General features: G+C 38.5%; 3 protein-coding genes across 3 annotated transcripts; 1 reads left to right on the forward strand and 2 right to left on the reverse strand.

Annotated features, from left to right (window-relative positions):
- The first annotated feature begins 1,310 nt into the window (after positions 1-1,310).
- On the forward strand, positions 1,311-10,214 carry LOC144646863 (INO80 complex subunit B-like). The gene is made up of 10 exons (XM_078506560.1): positions 1,311-1,388; positions 3,232-3,457; positions 6,647-6,744; positions 7,018-7,072; positions 7,910-8,012; positions 8,395-8,452; positions 8,546-8,649; positions 8,746-8,808; positions 9,290-9,405; positions 9,925-10,214. Exons 1-10 carry the CDS (start codon positions 1,349-1,351, stop codon positions 10,070-10,072), a joined length of 1,011 nt encoding a protein of 336 aa, XP_078362686.1. The 5' UTR covers positions 1,311-1,348; the 3' UTR covers positions 10,073-10,214.
- Positions 10,215-10,351: 137 nt separating this feature from the next.
- LOC144646865 (DNA polymerase delta subunit 4-like) lies at positions 10,352-12,773 on the reverse strand. Its single transcript, XM_078506563.1, has 4 exons — positions 12,665-12,773; positions 12,467-12,562; positions 12,098-12,209; positions 10,352-11,457 (listed from the first exon to the last, which is right to left on the reverse strand). Exons 1-4 carry the CDS (start codon positions 12,765-12,767, stop codon positions 11,433-11,435), a joined length of 336 nt encoding a protein of 111 aa, XP_078362689.1. The 5' UTR covers positions 12,768-12,773; the 3' UTR covers positions 10,352-11,432.
- Positions 12,774-13,563: 790 nt separating this feature from the next.
- On the reverse strand, positions 13,564-15,873 carry LOC144646864 (AH receptor-interacting protein-like). Its single transcript, XM_078506562.1, has 3 exons — positions 15,772-15,873; positions 15,497-15,676; positions 13,564-14,403 (listed from the first exon to the last, which is right to left on the reverse strand). Exons 1-3 carry the CDS (start codon positions 15,856-15,858, stop codon positions 13,687-13,689), a joined length of 984 nt encoding a protein of 327 aa, XP_078362688.1. The 5' UTR covers positions 15,859-15,873; the 3' UTR covers positions 13,564-13,686.
- Positions 15,874-17,924: the final 2,051 nt, after the last annotated feature.

Consider the following 17,924-nt stretch of genomic DNA (forward strand, 5'->3'; position numbering starts at 1 on the left):
AAAAACAAATATTCACAATACGAGGAAATCATTTTTTTGCTAGTTGCTCTCAAAGTTCGAGCCGGAGATTATGGCCCCAGCATGGACCACAGCGTGCGGTCGGCGTAAAATCCACAAAACAGACCCTGGGAGAAAGATCTCGTCAATTACATTTTAAATACCCTCCTAAAGTTCAACTAGTTCACAGTTCATTATGGTTCATCAGCTGCCGGTGTGCATTATTAAAGCCGAGAATATAAGGGGAAATACTTACATTGAATCCGTAGTAAAATGGAAACAAAACAAACCACTTACCCTCCTGTGATTACCACACTTGACTTGTCGATTTGTAGCTTGCTATGACTGCAATGCCCCTGTATGACCACGACAGTCTGGGCCAAAAAAAATCGAAACTTATGTAAAACCCTTCAGCGATAACGTATCCCCTTGGAAGGATCAAAGATGTTAGAAAATGTAATCTCGAGGTTCAGGAGTCACGCTTTTCAAATGATATCGGAAAACAGTTTGATTCACCTTTGTACTTTGATCAAAGGTCTGTCTGCGGGAGGCGCCCTATAAAAGAAATTAGATGAAGGTGAAGACAGGTTCGCGTCGAAAGATAACTGACAACTTGTGGTACTCCCGGAGGTTCAGTATCTGTTTTGGGGATATTACGTAAATAAATATAGCTCGAAGTTTCATTTGTTTGAAAATAGGAAAATATTATAATATTAAAAACACGGGTGCCCCGGCGCCCCGGTGTGTATCACTTTTAACGGAGGCAAGCGTGGCCGAGTGGTTTAGGGCGCTTGTGTTGTAATCTGGAGGTCCCCGGTTCAAGACCTGCCCTTGCCACTAGCTGGATTTGTTTCTCGGTTGTCCCGAGCTCAAATCCTCGATCACGCTTTGTACATAGCCAACTGGTCTGCCTCCTGCCAGTTGGGATTTTTAACCTTGTTATTTTCATTTAAAATATTTGTTTCCTCTGTTTCAATGGCATGCCTGTAAACTAGCTATCTCGTTGAGATATGAAGCTAAGTGCATGACCACTATAAACAACATTTACATTTACATCACTGGGAGAGGAGTGTAATCAGAGCCTTGGCTTCCGGCAGGTCCGGAAGAAAAATATCCATGTTTCCTCCCTGGTTGGAACTTCACTTATGTCTTAGGCAACTGGTAAAGTATTGCCGAAAAAAAGACACGTGTAGCAAAGGTATACGGGAAAACTCGCACAGTTTACGTATTTGTGCAGCACCCCGGGCGCGCGTGTGCTGCGCGTGTGGACTTCGCGTGACTGCGCGGCGATAATCGTGAAAACGAGGCGCCGCCATATTGGAAAGCGGCAAGCGGGGAACGCGAGAGAATCATGCCAAAGCGAAAAGAAATCAGTGAAGAGGACACTAGAGGTGGGTATACGTTGCTGTCTTCGTGTAATTACAAATTTGAGGAACTATGAAATATGGAGTATTCAATGATCAAGTCTTTTAACGAGATTTGTGTCCGTTCTGACGCATTACTCGTACAAGAAATTATGAAAGTCACTTCAGTGTCGCTTTTGTATGCGTGTAGAACGCTTTGTTTATAGGGATTTGTTTACGTATCATGTGTGCTTTTTAACATTCCCCCAGTGTACTATAGTTAGCAAGTGCAAATCTGCAGCGATGCAAGTTCTGTTGTTTACTTTAGCTTAAGAAGGGAGAGGTTAGCTTTTGATCAAGCACTATAATTTGCTATTTTGTGTATGGATCCATTTTTTTTTTTTAATTAAAACGTATGTAAGCCTATATAAGACATTATTATTCAGCAAATGCGTGCATTGCCCATATATGGTCAGACTGTTATTGTTAACTGTCCGTACATAACAGAGGCCTTCCAAGGGGGGTAGCTGTGTCGCAATGTCGCATGTTTCTGTGAGCCCATGTCGCCTAGCTAACAGCCGTAAATGTCGCTGTCGTTTTTTACCTTATTGTTTTGCTGTCGAATTGTGTCACTGTCGCTAATGATGTCGCTTGTCGCTGTTAAAATGTTCCTGTGTAGCCAGTATTCAGGGTTATGTCGCTTGTCGCTTTTACCCCTTGGAAGGCCTCATAACAGATATCCTGCGATATGTGTAGGTTGCAAAGATTAGTCCGACATCTTACAAAGCACTGCATTACTGCCGTTTTTCTAGTGGCAAAATGTGTTCTGTTGACAATTTGTTGAATAATAAAACAATTATCCCGCTCAATCTTGCAGAATATCGTCTGATTTTAGCCAACTCATCCTACAGCCTCGTCAGCTAAGTATCAGGCGATATTCTGCGCGATTTCGCAGGATAATTGGCATGAAAATATTAAAAATTTTATAACACACCCATTAATTTTTGCGCGCGCTCATTGGACAAAACGCATCACGTGGTACAAAATCGGACAACGGGTATCAGCGAATATACCCCGTCCAATTTGATATCTGTAGTTCGTATAGTGTGATCGTCCGGGTGAGAGTAGTTCTGAGAAGAACTGTTGTTGGTGACTGACGTTTCGACAACCTGAGCAGAAGTCATCTTCAGAGTCAAGTGAAAAGTTGTTGTCAGTCGATGATGTTGTAAGTCTGGTCCATTGAAGTTGATTGGTCAGTTTAGCCGTGATGTTATTGGCTGTAAGACTCGTGTAAAGTTTGTCAACAGTAATTGGTCAGTTTTGATCCGTCTATTGTCAGTCAAATTTGATATCCATCGCCCGATTTTGTAGGCAGCACAAAACAAACGAATGAAGTCACCTTACACTCAATTCTAACTTTAAATGAAATCACTGAGTTAAAAAATCAAGTAAACAAATCAACTTACATTTGTTTCAACCACAGTTACGGAGTTACTGGCGATAAAGCGCGTTGCAGAATCAAATTTTGCAGCTGCCCTCGAAGCTTTGCTTCTCGGCCAAATGATCATTTTAGCCTCGGGCATTATCCTTCAATATACCAGCCGCCTGAAGGGGTTTTTTTTACTAAATATTCATTCCTTGACATTTTCCTTTTCAAGAAGTGAACTTTTTTTCTAAGAGTGAAGTTTAGAGAAATCTATAAGCTTGCAAGCCAAATGGCTTTGGCTTAAATTTTTTTTCCTATGATTAAAAAAATAATATCATGAGCTTTACATGAGGTCAGAGGATCTTTCATATGAATTCCCTTATAGAAATCAGGTAAATATTGATTGGAGAGGAGTGCCACCTGTAGTGTGTTAATTTATATACTTCAATATTTCTCTCTTCGCAGAGTCGTCTTCTACATCTCCTAAAAAGAAGCACAAGCGCAAACATAAAAAGCACAAGAAAAGAAAGGATCATGGCCCCGAGGGGTATGATGAGGAGCGTAAAAAGGAGAAGAGCAAAGACAAGAGCAGGTCTAGGGACAAAGATAAAGACAGGGACATAAATAAAGATGAAGGAAAAGCTGTTACCCTAAAAATTAAACTCAGGGGTGAAACTGTGGCTACAACGCAGTTAGTATTTAAATAGTGCTAGTTGCAGTCTGTAATAATATTATAGGCAAACCTCTATTAAGCAGCTACTCTCAGGGAAATGGCAAGTGGCTGCAAGTGCTGGTTTTACATATTTACAGCAAAACTGACCAAACCGTTTCACCATACCAGATTCATGAGGGTGGTAAAGGGTATTTTCATGACCTGTGATTGGCCCTTTATATTTCCCCTGAAATGCGAAATGGCTGTTTTTCCTCATGAATCGTGATTTCGATAGTAGCCGTGAACTGTGATTTTCCGAAACGTTCTCTTTTATTTTCCATGAAACGTGAAGTGCCAATATTATATTTTTTGTGAATTGTGGAAGGGCGTTTCATTTTTTTGAAACATGATCTATATGCCTTCTTTACCACCCTCATTTATAACATCCTTGACTTGTAATTAACAACTTTTCACTTGACTCTGAAAATGACTTCCACTAAGGTTATTGAGTAACATCAGTCACCAACGAGCTTAAAATTTACCATCTTTATTATTTACAACAGTACTGTTCGTTTTCTGACTACCTGCACCCGACTGTACTTGAGTTTTATTTAATTAAGACGGAATCCACTAGGAACTCGAGTACTATTTATTAAAGTTGGACAAAAATCAATTTCCAGAATAATTTAAATCCTATTGCGTTATTTCCTACCCTTAATAAAAGGTAAAGATGTAAGTAATTATCCGTGATAACACCAACAACAATTTCTTATCAGAGTCTGAGAAAATGAATTTCAAAGTTCACAAGGTATGGGCAAAATCTCACGTGTAGCCATTTTGTAAATTCGCCTTAAAGTGCCTATGAAGTAAAAAACGTTTTTGCTTTTTTTGGTAGCTTATTATGTCTACTTTCCGAAAAGTTAAAAAAAGAATAATGTCAAAGAGAGAGAAATCGGACTTTTTGCCGCCTAAAGTGCCCTCAGTAAGACAAAACAGTGGGTCCGTAGACTGGACACGAATTTGGCTCGAATGACGTAGTTAGTGGTTCCACGGATCAGTTTACACTTAGATTTTGTTGATACACAGTGAAGTTCACTACTTCAGCTGAGATTGTTGCTGCTTTTTCGTTGATAAATCGAAATCTTGTCCGACAAGAACGATATGTTGCCATCTGCGGACTTGGCAGAGCGGGTTTCTAGCAGAAATGAATCGCACAACGAAATATCGTGACACTAAATGGACTGAAGAAGCTAGCATAGTTGGACCTGTCCAACCGCCGCAAGCCGATCAAGCGCTCTTTCACACAAGCGCTGGTCGACGAGGACGATCGAAGTTCGGCGAAGCAGATTCAAATGAGAAATTCCCTATAAAAAATGGATAACTAGAATTTTTATTGTTTCCAAAAGCACATACATCGACGGGCTTTGATTTTGTGAGTGGTTTCGCAGTGTCGCAATGTGCTTCGGAATTGACACGAAGGTTGCTTGCTTGTCGAATGTGTAAATTCAGGTTACGGTACGCCTATCCCGGTGGTTATTCGGTATTATATAACGATTTGTTGATTTTAATACAAGTAGCGATCATTTGCTCGCTTTCATTTTGATTGTGTTCTTGTGTGGGAAAGTACAGTGGACTGACATATTTCTCCGAAGCGTGAGAGTGACATAATTAAACTTGACAACACGGCAAGATAACACTTCTTCAAACTCAAGATTAGCACTTTTTGACTTGAACGAAACCAAAAATTTCCTCTTCAAGAATAAACAGAACTGCAGTTGTTGCTCTTTATGGTTCGTTAGCTCTACGGTATATTTTCAACCGTCGACTTCTTTATCCGGTTACGATAAATCCTGATTACAGTGCGTGTTTATCAGCAAATAATTCCGGCGAAGGCAGCCGTAAAATTTGTCCAAGATTTTGCAAGATCAGTCTCAGTGTATTGTTTAAAAGTACATTCGCCATAGAATACTACCGGAAATGCAGACGTAAATGACAACATTCGAAGCGCTCTACTTATTTTTGCTTCTTTCACAGATGCATTCGTTTGCGTCTGGCGATCGATCGTTTCAAGTGTTTGGGAAAGGAAACGACTGCTACCTTACGAATGATAAAACGATCTACTAACCATACAAATTAAATTTTGAGGAACGAAGTCTCATAATAAAAGAATAACACGCATACTGTACCCAGCTGTGTAACATATTGTAACTGACTCCTGGCGCGACTGCTAAATCTTTCTTCGGCTAGTCAGGGCAGAATGATATAGAGAGACCACCATATCCTTTACAGAGATAACTCTTTTGATAAATTTCCTCTTCGCTTCATGACTTTATCGTTTCATTTGTGGCAAGGAAGAGCTTTTGCTGAGAACAGCGATCCTTGAACTGCCGACGGAACAGAATTCGTTTCTTCTTGCGTTTTCATCAGAACGAATAGCTTTACTATACACATGGAAATTTCGCTTCTATTTACTCTGCGAAGCTTCACCAAAGGAAATAAGTGTATTTGATGCAGTTTCGTTTGTGCAATTGCCTTTGTTTGACTCAAAAGCCGAAATATAGCTTTCGCCAGCCCTCTTTGCTCTCTTTACGCCATAATCCTGGTGTCTTTAGAACCACTAAGTACGTCATTTCCGGTGAAACCGGAGCGTTTGGCCGCGCGTGAAAAGGACCCACTTCAAATTGCGAAATCCAAAGTTCGAGGCTCAAAAAATACTAGAAAAAAGCGCTTTTGATATCTTAAACACGCATATTCGTGCTAACTAAGACATAAACAAGCAAATTGAGCAAAGTTATTTTTTACTTCATAGGCACTTTAAGCGATTCAGTGGAATTCAGCGGAACTTCAAAATGTGTTTTCGATGTGTGGTGTTGTTAGAAAAGATTTCTTTTGATAAGATATTTGAAGCAGTAACAAAAAAGTTTGCAATAAGGTGGAAATAATTCTGGTACAACAATTTCTTATCAGAGTCTGAGAAAATGATATTTAAAGTTCACAAGCTATGGGCAAAAGCTTACATTTTTTAAGCGATTCAGTGGAATTCAGCGGTACTTCAAAATGTGTTTTCGATGTGTGGTGTTGTTAGAAAAGATTTCTTTCGATAAGATATTTGAAGCAGTAACACAAAAGCTTGCAATCAGGTGTAAATAGTTTTGGTACATAATTTTGTCCAATAACTACTCGAAGTCCTGGCGGATTTCCTCTTAATATATACTCCTGTGCTTTTAGTATGGCCAAAATAATGCCAGTTAAATTGGCTGAGCCTATAATAACCAGTGGAGAAGAGGAAGAAGCTGAAGAGGACAGTTACCAGCCATCTTGGCAAGGTTAGTTGACTCCTGTCCAGTTATGTATCTTCAAAATGGTTGTATTACAGAAACTTAAATATTTAAAGTACACGCAACAATGCCAAACGGTAGTGTAGTTGCAGTGGCATTTCAGTGTTCAAAGATGTAATTGATGTATTCATGGTATGAACACATTAGTGTATTCATTTTTTTGGCATCACAACTCATGGAAGCTATTCATATGGAATTTTAAACAGGTATAATGATGATGATGATAATAATTATAACTGTTATTGGTTGTTATTCCTTTAGAAAGTGAAAAGGATGAACCTGAAGTTGCTGAGAAACCTCGTGGTGATTCTGATGAGTATGTTACAGTTATCTGATTATTCTAATGGCAATCAGCATGTTAATAGATTTTTTGATTTATTTTGTGTGTGTGTGTGTGTTGAGAGATGCAAGACCAGTGTGGCTTAAATTACATACTGATGTTAAACCATAGAATCCCGCCTGTGAGTCTCCCCCACCAACCCCCACCCTACTATTTATATAAAGCCCCCTAGGTCATAAGCCTGTCTGTCACCTAATAAAAAAATAAAGTTTGGTTTCTAGGGAACCCCTTTCCATTTTGGATATAAGCCCTCCTCCACCCTTCTTATTTCCTTAGTGACCATACTAACATGTAATCAGGGCAACTGAAACTGAAAACTGAAACTGAAACTTTATTTACCCTCAGTATTATGAAGCGTCTTAGGCCTCTAGCAAGTAATGCTAATGAAAACGAGCATTTCACAGTATACAGCACAATGCGCAAAGACCAGACCACAACACCGGGGAACTCCATGCCCTACTTTTTACGATAAGTGTGTGGGTTCTTTTACGCCCCCTGCTGACCATAACACTGAAGATGCAGGAGATGGGGCCTACGGTTTATCGTCCTTATCCGAGAAGACTAGAATATCTAACCATTTGCAGATGTCATTGCAGGAAGGCAGCATTTTCTGCTCAGTTATTTTAAGACCCTGAGTGTTGGAACGGTCTGGGAATCGAACCTAAGACCTCCTGCACGGTAGTCTGGCGCTCTACCACCTGGCTAACTGATCGGCGGTTAGCCACACATAAACTGTTCTTACAATCTCTCAGTAGATCTTCACATATCATACACATGAAAAAAATGCTACTTATTTTTTTAATCATTTTACAGACAAGAAGAGCAAAAGTGGTTAGATGCTTTAGAGAAAGGTGAACTGGACGACTTTGGTCGTGTCAAACAGGACAAAGATGTCAGTATGATGACTGCTAGACAGGTACGACTCTTATCGGCATTAACATTTACATTTCTGTTTTTCATACATTTGCTAGGATTCCCCTTGGGAGAATTGTTTTGTAAGTCAAGACATTTTTACTGAGATCAAATATTTCATTGTCAAGACCTTCCAGTTCTCAGTATAAGAAGAAATGATTTTTGAATCTGGGAACAGAACTGACAGGTTAACTAGTTTCATATGTGATATGCATTTAACAAGGTACATGTAACATCTCTTCTAGAATAATATGTTTTGCCAAATAAATGTATTGCACATGTCCACATAAACTGCAAGAAATCTCATTACGTAATCTTCAAGTTCTTATTCTTGGCTTGATAAATTTCCTGTCTTCAAAGTGTAAAATTTGTCTTTATTTTCTCAGAGAGCCATGCTTGGACATGAAATCGAAGGAGAAAACCAACTTTTGGAGCTTCCAACAGGTATGTTATGCCCAAAAATGTGCAGTTTTGCATAATCATTGTCTGATTTTCAAGTTGTTCTTCTTTAATATTTCACCATGGTTATAATTTCAGAACCAAGACGGAAAAATGAAGACACTGAAGAAGCTCAGAAAAGACGGAAGCAAAGAGCCAAGAAGAGAAAACAGCAAATGCAGAAAAAAATTGAAGAAAACAAGGTACATGGCATAAACAATGAGGTTGAGATAAAAGATCATATTAATGAGGTTGAAGAAAAGTGTTCCTAACATACTTTTATGTTCACCTTTGTACAGATGCAAACAGTAAAGAAACTGCTAGATAGAGAAGCTACAAGATCACGTAAAGAAGAGGAGAAGGTATAATGCAGAAAACTGGTTATGTAAACCCACATGTGCCACGCAGCACAGTGAAATTTATTTTTCCATTTATCATAAATGGTTAGTGCGCTGGACTCTGGATCGAGCAGTCCGGGTAACTTCGGGCCCTGACAGGGGCACTGCGTTGTGTTCTTGGGCAACACACTTTACTCTGCTTTACTTTCATAGTGAACCACTTCACCTAGGTGTATAAATGGCAAATTTAATGCTGGGGGGTAACCCTGCGATGGACTAGCATCCCATCCAGGGGGAGTAGAAATGCTCTTATTCACTTTATGCTACTGAAACCGGGATAAGCTCTGGCCTGATGGGCAATGAGGCTCGAACGTAGACTTAATCTACCTACCTACCTACCTACCTACCTACCTACCTACCTACCTACCTACCTACCTACCTACCTCCCTACCTACCTATATATTATTGACAATTAACTATAAACTAACCTTTCTCCTTGTTGCAGGCCAGGAAAAAGAAACAACAAGTCCCTCACATTAGATACATCAGTAATAACATGGGGTTTGCTTTGTCGTTTTCTAAAGGGCTGGAGTTTCCACTACAAGTGCAATCCTCTCAAGGGTATGTTAAGTAATATTTCAGATTAAAATTCCAGTGCAAGGGTAATTTTAAATGATCTTCTAGCACTATTTTTTTGTTCATTACTTTTCACCACTTATAAACGTTATTTTGTGGCTTTATGAATTTTTGTGGCATCCAAAAATTGGGAACTCAAGGTAACCTTATTTCAAAAATGTTAAAAATGTGCAAATTGCATTTGTAGGGTTTTATCCATTTAACAAAGAAATCTTTTGGCAGCAATGGGAAACAATATTAAAACAAGCAGAACTATAAAATCAAAACAAAATGAACCACAGAAATCCAACTGGGTAAGGTAAGATAAGGTAAACTTTATTGAACCAGGGTGGCCCATTCGGCAACGAGGCTGGTATCCATTGGGGCCCTGGGACAATAAAATATTAAATGATAACAATATTAAAAGATGTGGTTGGTAAATGAAATGTGAATGTTTTTGTCTTGGTTATTGTCATAAGCATAAGCAAGCATACTGATGCATGAAATGTTTGGAATTTGTTTTAGACCTCCAAAGCCAAGGGCCACATGCTCAGTCCAAGGATGTAAAAATTTGAAGAAATACTCGTGTTCCAGTAATAACCTGCCAGTTTGTAGTATGGCTTGTTACAAGAAGGTTCAACTCATTCCAGGGAGAACAGAAGCTGTCGTATAACCACATTAGAACAACTTAATGCGATAATTATCCAATTGTTTTCCAGCAGTGGTATAATCCGAATGATCAGTCTCATGGAAGCAGTAATGACTGAACATTCCAGGGCTCTGATGTTGTCATAAGAAAGTCATAGCATTGGTTTTCCAAGCTCTGGGCTATACAAATTTGTATAGATGTTCCCTTCCCTTTACATTTTATTGCATCAAGAGCTTGAGGTAGCTGGGGTGAAGATCAAAGTGTTTTAAATTATCTAGAGCTAAAAAATGACATAAATGTAAATACATGCCACTTAGTTTTTTATTTATTATCAACTTGAACTTAAAGATTATCAGTTAAAATGTCAGTGTTAATCTGGCAAAGGGCCATAACCCTCCGCAGTTTACAATGTATGTTTTATAAAACATAACTTGTTGGGGTTAATAATTATTTACTCAGCAAATGCAACACAACTATTTCTCTGAGTTGTTAAGAAGTGCTGTTTTGGGTACTGGAAAACAATATCACAAAAAATGTAATGAAAGCAAGTGTGTGGTTCACAAAGCATAATCCAAGACAATAAATGAATTACTGTATTCTTGGATAAGTTGGATATACAAATATACAAAGTAGACTACTAAATATAATTATATGTTTCATTTTTCTGCTTCTATGAAGCTGCAGATACCGGTACTTTTAAAAGAGTTATGACTTATAGTAAAATTAGCACCAACTAGTCTACAGATTTTGTATGTAAACTAAGAGATCACAAGTCATCTAAAAACAAAATGTAATAGATGATACAATTATGTATTGTAGATGTTTACATAATTTAACACTTTCTGATGTGGCTTCATCACTTGCAATGCACATTACTTTGCACTTTACTTTTACAGCAAGGCACCCAATTTAGGTGTGACCACTTTTAATTAATTCACATTCTTTCATGTAGTCATTATCCAATCAAAAGCCGTGGACAGCTTGCGGTTGACTTCTGATTGGATTAAATCTGCACAAAAGAATGTGAATAAATTAAAAGTGGTCACACTTTTGGGCGCCTCGCTGTAAATACTGCTATTTACTTAGCCTGAATACAGATTACTGTATGTAAATCTAACAGAAACATTTCAAAAACCAAATACCATATGGGTCTTCCTAATATAGTTATTCAAAAATATACAAAAAATTGTCTAGTTTTGGAAAGAAATAACAATATGTTTTTTGTTCTTGTACAGTACCGGTAAGTTATTTTTCCTCATTAATAAAAAGAAAACATTCAGCTATGTTGTTTATGTGTGGTTCATTTTCATAATGTTTAACATTTTGTGCACTAGTCCATTACTGAACTTTTTGTTCCAGACCCAATGCACTGAACTGTTTCTTTTCAAAGATTGGCATCATACCATACGCTGAAAGAAAGAAACAAAGTTAAAAAGTTAGCCCCTTGTTACAAAAGAAATCAACATAGTAGACTGTCCACAGCCCTCTATTTTTTCGTGTCTTTTCGATCGATGAGTGCACGGTGAGAAAGGCAAGAGAACTGGACACCAGCGCAAAACGGAAGAAGTAAGGCTTCCTGCCCCCTCCCCCCGCGCGCTTGCTTCGTTTGTTTTTTTGAGTTGAAAAATCGAGAGGCTGTGGACAGTCTATCAACATAGATCTACATGTAACTTTTGTTAAGTCTGCTAATGTTTCTTGAGAGTGGCATTGTCCATTCAACACTGGCTCTGATTTGCTGCTGGCCTATCCAAAGAGTTTCTGACACGTGCAAAGATCAATTTGCAACAAGCCTGCCTTGTATGTGAAGCCCAGTTAAAATCAGTCTTGAAGATACAAAATGTATTTTTTTGTCTGGTTCTGTAAAATTGCATCTTGACCTACTGCCTTGTGTTGGAGACACTGACCAGATCACATCACCATGGTATAGCCTCCATGTCCAATTGTGCACTTAATTTTTTCCTGGCCAGTAGCCCTCTTCCCTTGTCACACCTAACTCTACTACCCCTCCCCTGCACCACATGAGGAATTTTAAAAGCAAGATAAATTTACCATTCAGTGAATTTTGTGTCACTAGGGTGTTGTAAAATAATTGTCTTGACTTCCTCCGGAGGATAAAGTCCATATTCTTTGGCTCTTTCCCATCTCTGTAGTCTGGTAATTCCTTTAAAAAAACAGTAAATAGTCAGAATAGAGATCCACAGTCCCAGTGTCCAAAAAAACTTGATACCAAAAGAGCCATTGACTATCAACGGGCATTTATACCCAGAGAACATTAAGATCAAGCTGCAGCTTCCATTCAAAACGCATTAAAAGGAGGACCATTACAGAATACAGTGCCATGTATGATTGAAACATATTCTATCAATCAAAATTGATGGCACACTTGCTTCACCGGGATAGGACATGACATTTACGTACCAATACATGGCCCAAATTCGGAATCTAAGTCAAATTCTTTTAACACCGAGAGCTCCCTTGTGAGATCTGAAGATTGATCCTTTGAAACTTCAGCGTCTACAATTTGAATAAAGCAATGTTGCGGTTAATAAGTTAGAAACTATACCTTTGAATCAATTTAAATTTAGAGCAAATAAAAACAACTAGAAGTCCGCTCACCATTTTGACTGAAATCTGAAGGCTTTGCTTGCTGTTGTTTTTGGTTAATCGCCCTGTCCTTCTTGATTTTCGGAAAAGCGTCAGTTATCAGTTTGGACGCCATATTTTCTTCGGGAAAAACACAGCTGAAAATAAATGCGGAGGCCTAGAGCGACACTCTGATTGGTCAAGCTGACGCACAAACGCGAAACCAAGCGACGGGAATATTTGGAATCGGTAGACCGTAACCTGAAATGTGGGATCTTGGAATTTCTCTGTTTATCCTATTGCATGAGAAAATTTAAAACTCCAAAAGGAAGTAATGGGCATTGTTCACTTGTTGACAGCCACTGAAGATTTGCTTTATGTTAATTTTGACGTGTTAATAATCACAATAAAACTGTAGATAGCCCTGTTTTTTATTATTTTTTGTCCAAATTTCGTGATTTTAGAAATCAAGGAATTATGATCTGTGCAAGCAATTCAGGTCATTAGTGACCCCTGAAACAAATGGTGTTGTGCCAAATTTTGGTCGTTTGAGCACTTTAGAACACATTGTACTTTCAAGATAGGGGAATTGTCTAATGTGGAGTTTCAGAAAATGTCCATACTTCCCATAGAAGTAGCCTGCGAGAGCAGACGCATTTCCGGCCGCTTCTACCATAGAAGGGATAATTGGAAATTCCTGGGAGGTGGGGAGTTCTCGAAGACCAACAAATTTACATAAATGTATGAAGTTAAATTGGAATTTCCAGAGAGGTGGGGGTTTGTATAAAAATCCTTTTCATGGGGGAGGTATGGATATTTTATGGAACTACACAATGACAATGGTATGCAGCAATGAAAACTTTCAATATGGCACCGCCTACAATATTGGCAAACAGTTTTCTGCAGAAGAAATCCTGAAAACATACCAAGTATTGTTTCAGACAGTTGTTTACTTGCATGTGTTTCTGTTTAAGAAAAGAAAAAAGTAAGATTTACATCGCTTCTCTCTGTAACTGAACACATCTATTTATGGCATAACATGCCTTTACAAAGCATTACTTAAAAAGTGTTTTCAATTTATCTCTGTCCTCTGCATCATGCTCTTTAGCAAGCCTTTCTAGTTCTTCAAGCTCTTTTTTGACAGTTTTTGTCAGCGATGGATCAAGAACTGCTACTCTGTTGAAATCTTCTCTGGCTTCCTTAGGGTTCCAGCATTTCACATGAGCCTTAGCACGTCTGAACAAAGCCTTGACATTGTCTTTATCTTTTTCGAGCACTGTTGTTGTATGCTCAATGACTTCATAGTAATCACCAAGAAAAAGCTTACACTGGGCATAGTTTAGCAAGAAAGGGATTTTCATTGTGTCGAGTTTAAGCCAAGGTGCATCACCAGGTTTTTCATGGATACAGAGCTGCTCCAAGCAACCCAGTGCCTCAGCATACTTCTCTGCAGCTTCTTTGTACATTTTTTGTTGATATAGTTTATTTCCAGCTTCTTTTAATCCAGGTACATTAGACAATTTCTCATCAGCGTCCATCTGCCATGTTTCTTTTCTGAATTCACCAGGTTTCTCATACTTCAAAAGTTCTATTTCAAAGATAAGATCCTGCTCGTTGACAAGCAAGTCATCCAAGTCTGGATAACCTGATGATTTCATGGCAGACAAACTGCAAGAATGTTCATGATGGTTGTGTTCTTCAGTCAACTCTCCTTTTGCCTTCTTTGCGACTGTACGAAGACTCTTGGAAACTATGGAGTAGCCTCCTACAAGCTAACAACACAAAAGTGTAAGTTAAAATATCTGCTTATCACTGTTCACAAAAACAAAATTAACAGTATTCATCTTACCAAAAAGCTTCTAAAAGTTTTCAGATCGGTAAGGAATTCAAAGGTCAATATCAGTCCAAAAAACAATGCAATGTTGTTGTGTCTGAGTACATGGCTCAATATGTACCAGTACATGTATGTAGTTTCAGAAAATGTCCATACTCCCCCTACATATTAGGGATTGGAAATTCCTGGGGGGGGGGGGGGGGTTCTTGAAGACCAAAAAATTTAAAGAAATGTATGAAGTTCAGAATGGAATTTCCAGAGGGGTGAGGGGCTCCAAAGCTGTGCACTTATAATAACTGCTAGGGTGCCCTGATCGCAAAAGTAAACAAGTCGCCCAAAGACAAAAGTAAGTCGCCTGTTGCACCCAGCTCTGGGTTCTGAAAAAAAAATTCCCTTTTGTGGGGCTGTATGGATATTTTATGGAACTACACAATAATACATTAATACAAGGGATGGATCATCTATCTGGGATGAACTTTGGCAAACAACATTAGTTTGCCTTATAACTCATATCTGTATAAATACAGGCAAAAAAAAAAATCCATCCAGACATTATCCCAGCCTGTAGTTTGTGCAAATAGTTCGTTTGCCCATATTTATACACAAAGTCAAAATTAGTTTGTGTATAAATATGGGCAAACAAATGGATCATCTGACAGCAATGTGTGTTTCATTAGATGAACTACTGTTGTTTGCCCAAGTTCGCTCTAGATGGATGATCTGTCTGCAGCATAAATCGGAGCCAATCTGCAAAAAAATCTGAGAAAGGGAATGCTTAATTTATAACAAAATTATACAGCCTTCTCATTGCCAATACTTTAAATCTTTTTTTTTTTTTGTAAAAAAAAATGATATGTATAACTATCAGTTAAACTTTTAAATTTTGATAGGGATTGTGCTTGTCCTTTTGCCTTGGGAGTTTAAAGCTTTTTCTTAGATCTGGTAAAATAACTTTTGAGCTAAGTATTTTTCCGTTGAACACTGCGTTGGATAAACAATAGCCTGCTATACAAAAAATTTAGCTACCTTACCGATTTATCACACGCAAAACGAGCGACTTCTTTTTCTCTCATAGTTTTTATAAGTTCCTCCCAAACTTCCAGCTTGAATTTCTTCCCAATAAGAAGCTCGAAGGGCTGTCCTAGATCACGACTGCAGTCTATCAGTGTCCTGTCTTCATCGGTTTTGAACGTTTTGAAGTGAAAAGTGGCCTGTAAAGATCGAAAGGATTGGTGAATTTTTATACTTTAGTATCTTGCGTCCCTATAGAAAATAAAAAGGATGACTTGCTAGTGCCCGATTTTACCTTGGATCCCGGTTCAAACGACGGGATTTCACCTTCCCCAGCGTAAAGAACGTTCTTAGTGATCAAACGTTTCTCTTCGTTAGCCATTTTGACAGAGCACCTGTGTTTATATGACCGAGAGAGACTAGTTATGAGTTATTTCGTTTTAGTAACCAGACTCCTCATGAGCGCGGCACGCGGCGAGAGTAAAACGGGGGAGGAAAGAAGAACGCCTAATCTCAGGTTATCGTAATCACAGACCTCTTCGAACCTCTCAACCTCAAAGCACTGGAAATCTGGAGATTGAGGTCAAAAAATCTGGAGATTTCAGTAAAAACCGAGAGATTGATCAACTGACGGACAAAAATAACTAAAAGAGGCCTAAAACCAGGCGCTAATCAAATGACTTGTTACTCTGTTTACCGTGATTTCTCATCGTGAGATTGAAGTGAAAACCGTGAGTCTCACGACAAAATCGTGAGACTTGAGAGGTCTGTAATCATGACAATCATGTCAACTGTTTCGATGTGGTTAAATGACGTTGGCATTTGGTGGATGCTCTTTTGCGTTAGACAAAGAGAATGGCTCTCCGGTAGCCAGCCCTCAAGGTCTCAAAGATGTCAAAGACGGCTCCAGACGTCAGTCGGGGAGCAGCACGAACAACGGGATTATCGCGTAGAACAGCGAGTAGAAAAAATGGTAAGAAGGAGAAAAGAGCGAGGAAACTCGCCTTCTCCTCCACACCCCTCCCCTTATTTTTGCTCGCCGTTTTTAGGTCTACCGGCTCCCCCAACTAACGAACGCGGAGAGCAAAAAAAAAAAACTAGCGTTGGTCTGGATGCTATATGAGTGCTGGATTCTCGCTCTTACATATTAAAATTTGGTTCATTTGTCAGAAGATTTTCAGATCTTTTTCTCTGACGTTATGACAGTTTATTTACTAATATTTACTTGTCACTTAGTTTTACAGTATTTTTTTTAACAGTGCCAAGCTTATTATTATCACCTTTGCGATGAACTGGTGGTTAAGAAAGTTATTTGCGTCTTTGGTGCTGCCACGTTTATATTGCTTCAAATTTCCGTTAAATTACATGCTCAACTAGTAATGAAAGGCAGTACGAACAGCATTTTGCTCCATGTGGGTTTTCAATTTCTTCCTCTGTTTTCACGTTCGCCCAGCCAAATTGTTTTACATGTGCATGCGGTCATCTGGGGAACCGAGGGGGGAGTGCTTTTACCATGAAAAGCCTGAACCTTTATTCTTCAGGTGGTGTAGAATCATCTAGAATTGCAATGATTAACAGGAAATTACAAGACGCTTCACTGTAGCGATGTCAAGGATTTTTAATCTTTAAGATGACTCCAATGTGACTATGCCATCATCGCCGACACAAAATTGCCGCGGCACAGACGAAGTTATCCTTTTAAATCCCTCATGAACCTTGGAGTATTAAAAAGTAAATTGATTTGTCATATCTAATTAGAATACGTGCCTTGATAAGTGTGCGCTCTATTTGTTAGTGTAATAAGGAGCGCTGATTTACTGTTGTATATAAGTACTATAAGTTTGAATAAATTATTCATTCGATGTCCTTTATAACAGCTGCAATTTTCAGTCGGCACCAGACTGAATCCGATTCGAAAACGAAGTGCCTCACTCGACTAGCCTAAATTTGTTATTTGATGTTTGTTCTTTGAATTGTATTAGCAGAGAAGTGACTGTGTAATTTAAAGGTATATTTGTTAGCATAAGAAATCGTCACTAATTATAACCTCACCGATTTACAAACCTTCGCAGAATTATTGAGAAACGTCCTTTGAGGTTAATTGCAACTACAACTTCAAATTTGAACTGCTTGTTTGGTCGTTTCTGGAAACTTAATTTTGACTAACTGTATAAATTACGTTGCTGATATGCGTATATTGAACTATTTTGTTTTCTTTTCGAACAGTGCAAGCCAAGGTGAAGAGGAAAATGTCACTTTAAAACACCAAAATTGGTAATTGAAAAAACGAGCCAGAGATGTCGAAATCCTGCCGACTAATTCAGTATTCGTCTTCTAAAAAATAACAATAGATATCTAATTTTTTCTCAATCTAAAGCCGGCCAGCTTTTATTGATTCTCTTAACAAAAGAAAGTTATAAATACAGTAGAAAAGATATCACTACCTTT

Source organism: Oculina patagonica, chromosome 3 (assembly GCF_052425735.1).
Source record: "Oculina patagonica isolate OP01 chromosome 3, crgOcupat, whole genome shotgun sequence".
Taxonomy (NCBI): Eukaryota; Metazoa; Cnidaria; class Anthozoa; order Scleractinia; family Oculinidae; genus Oculina; species Oculina patagonica.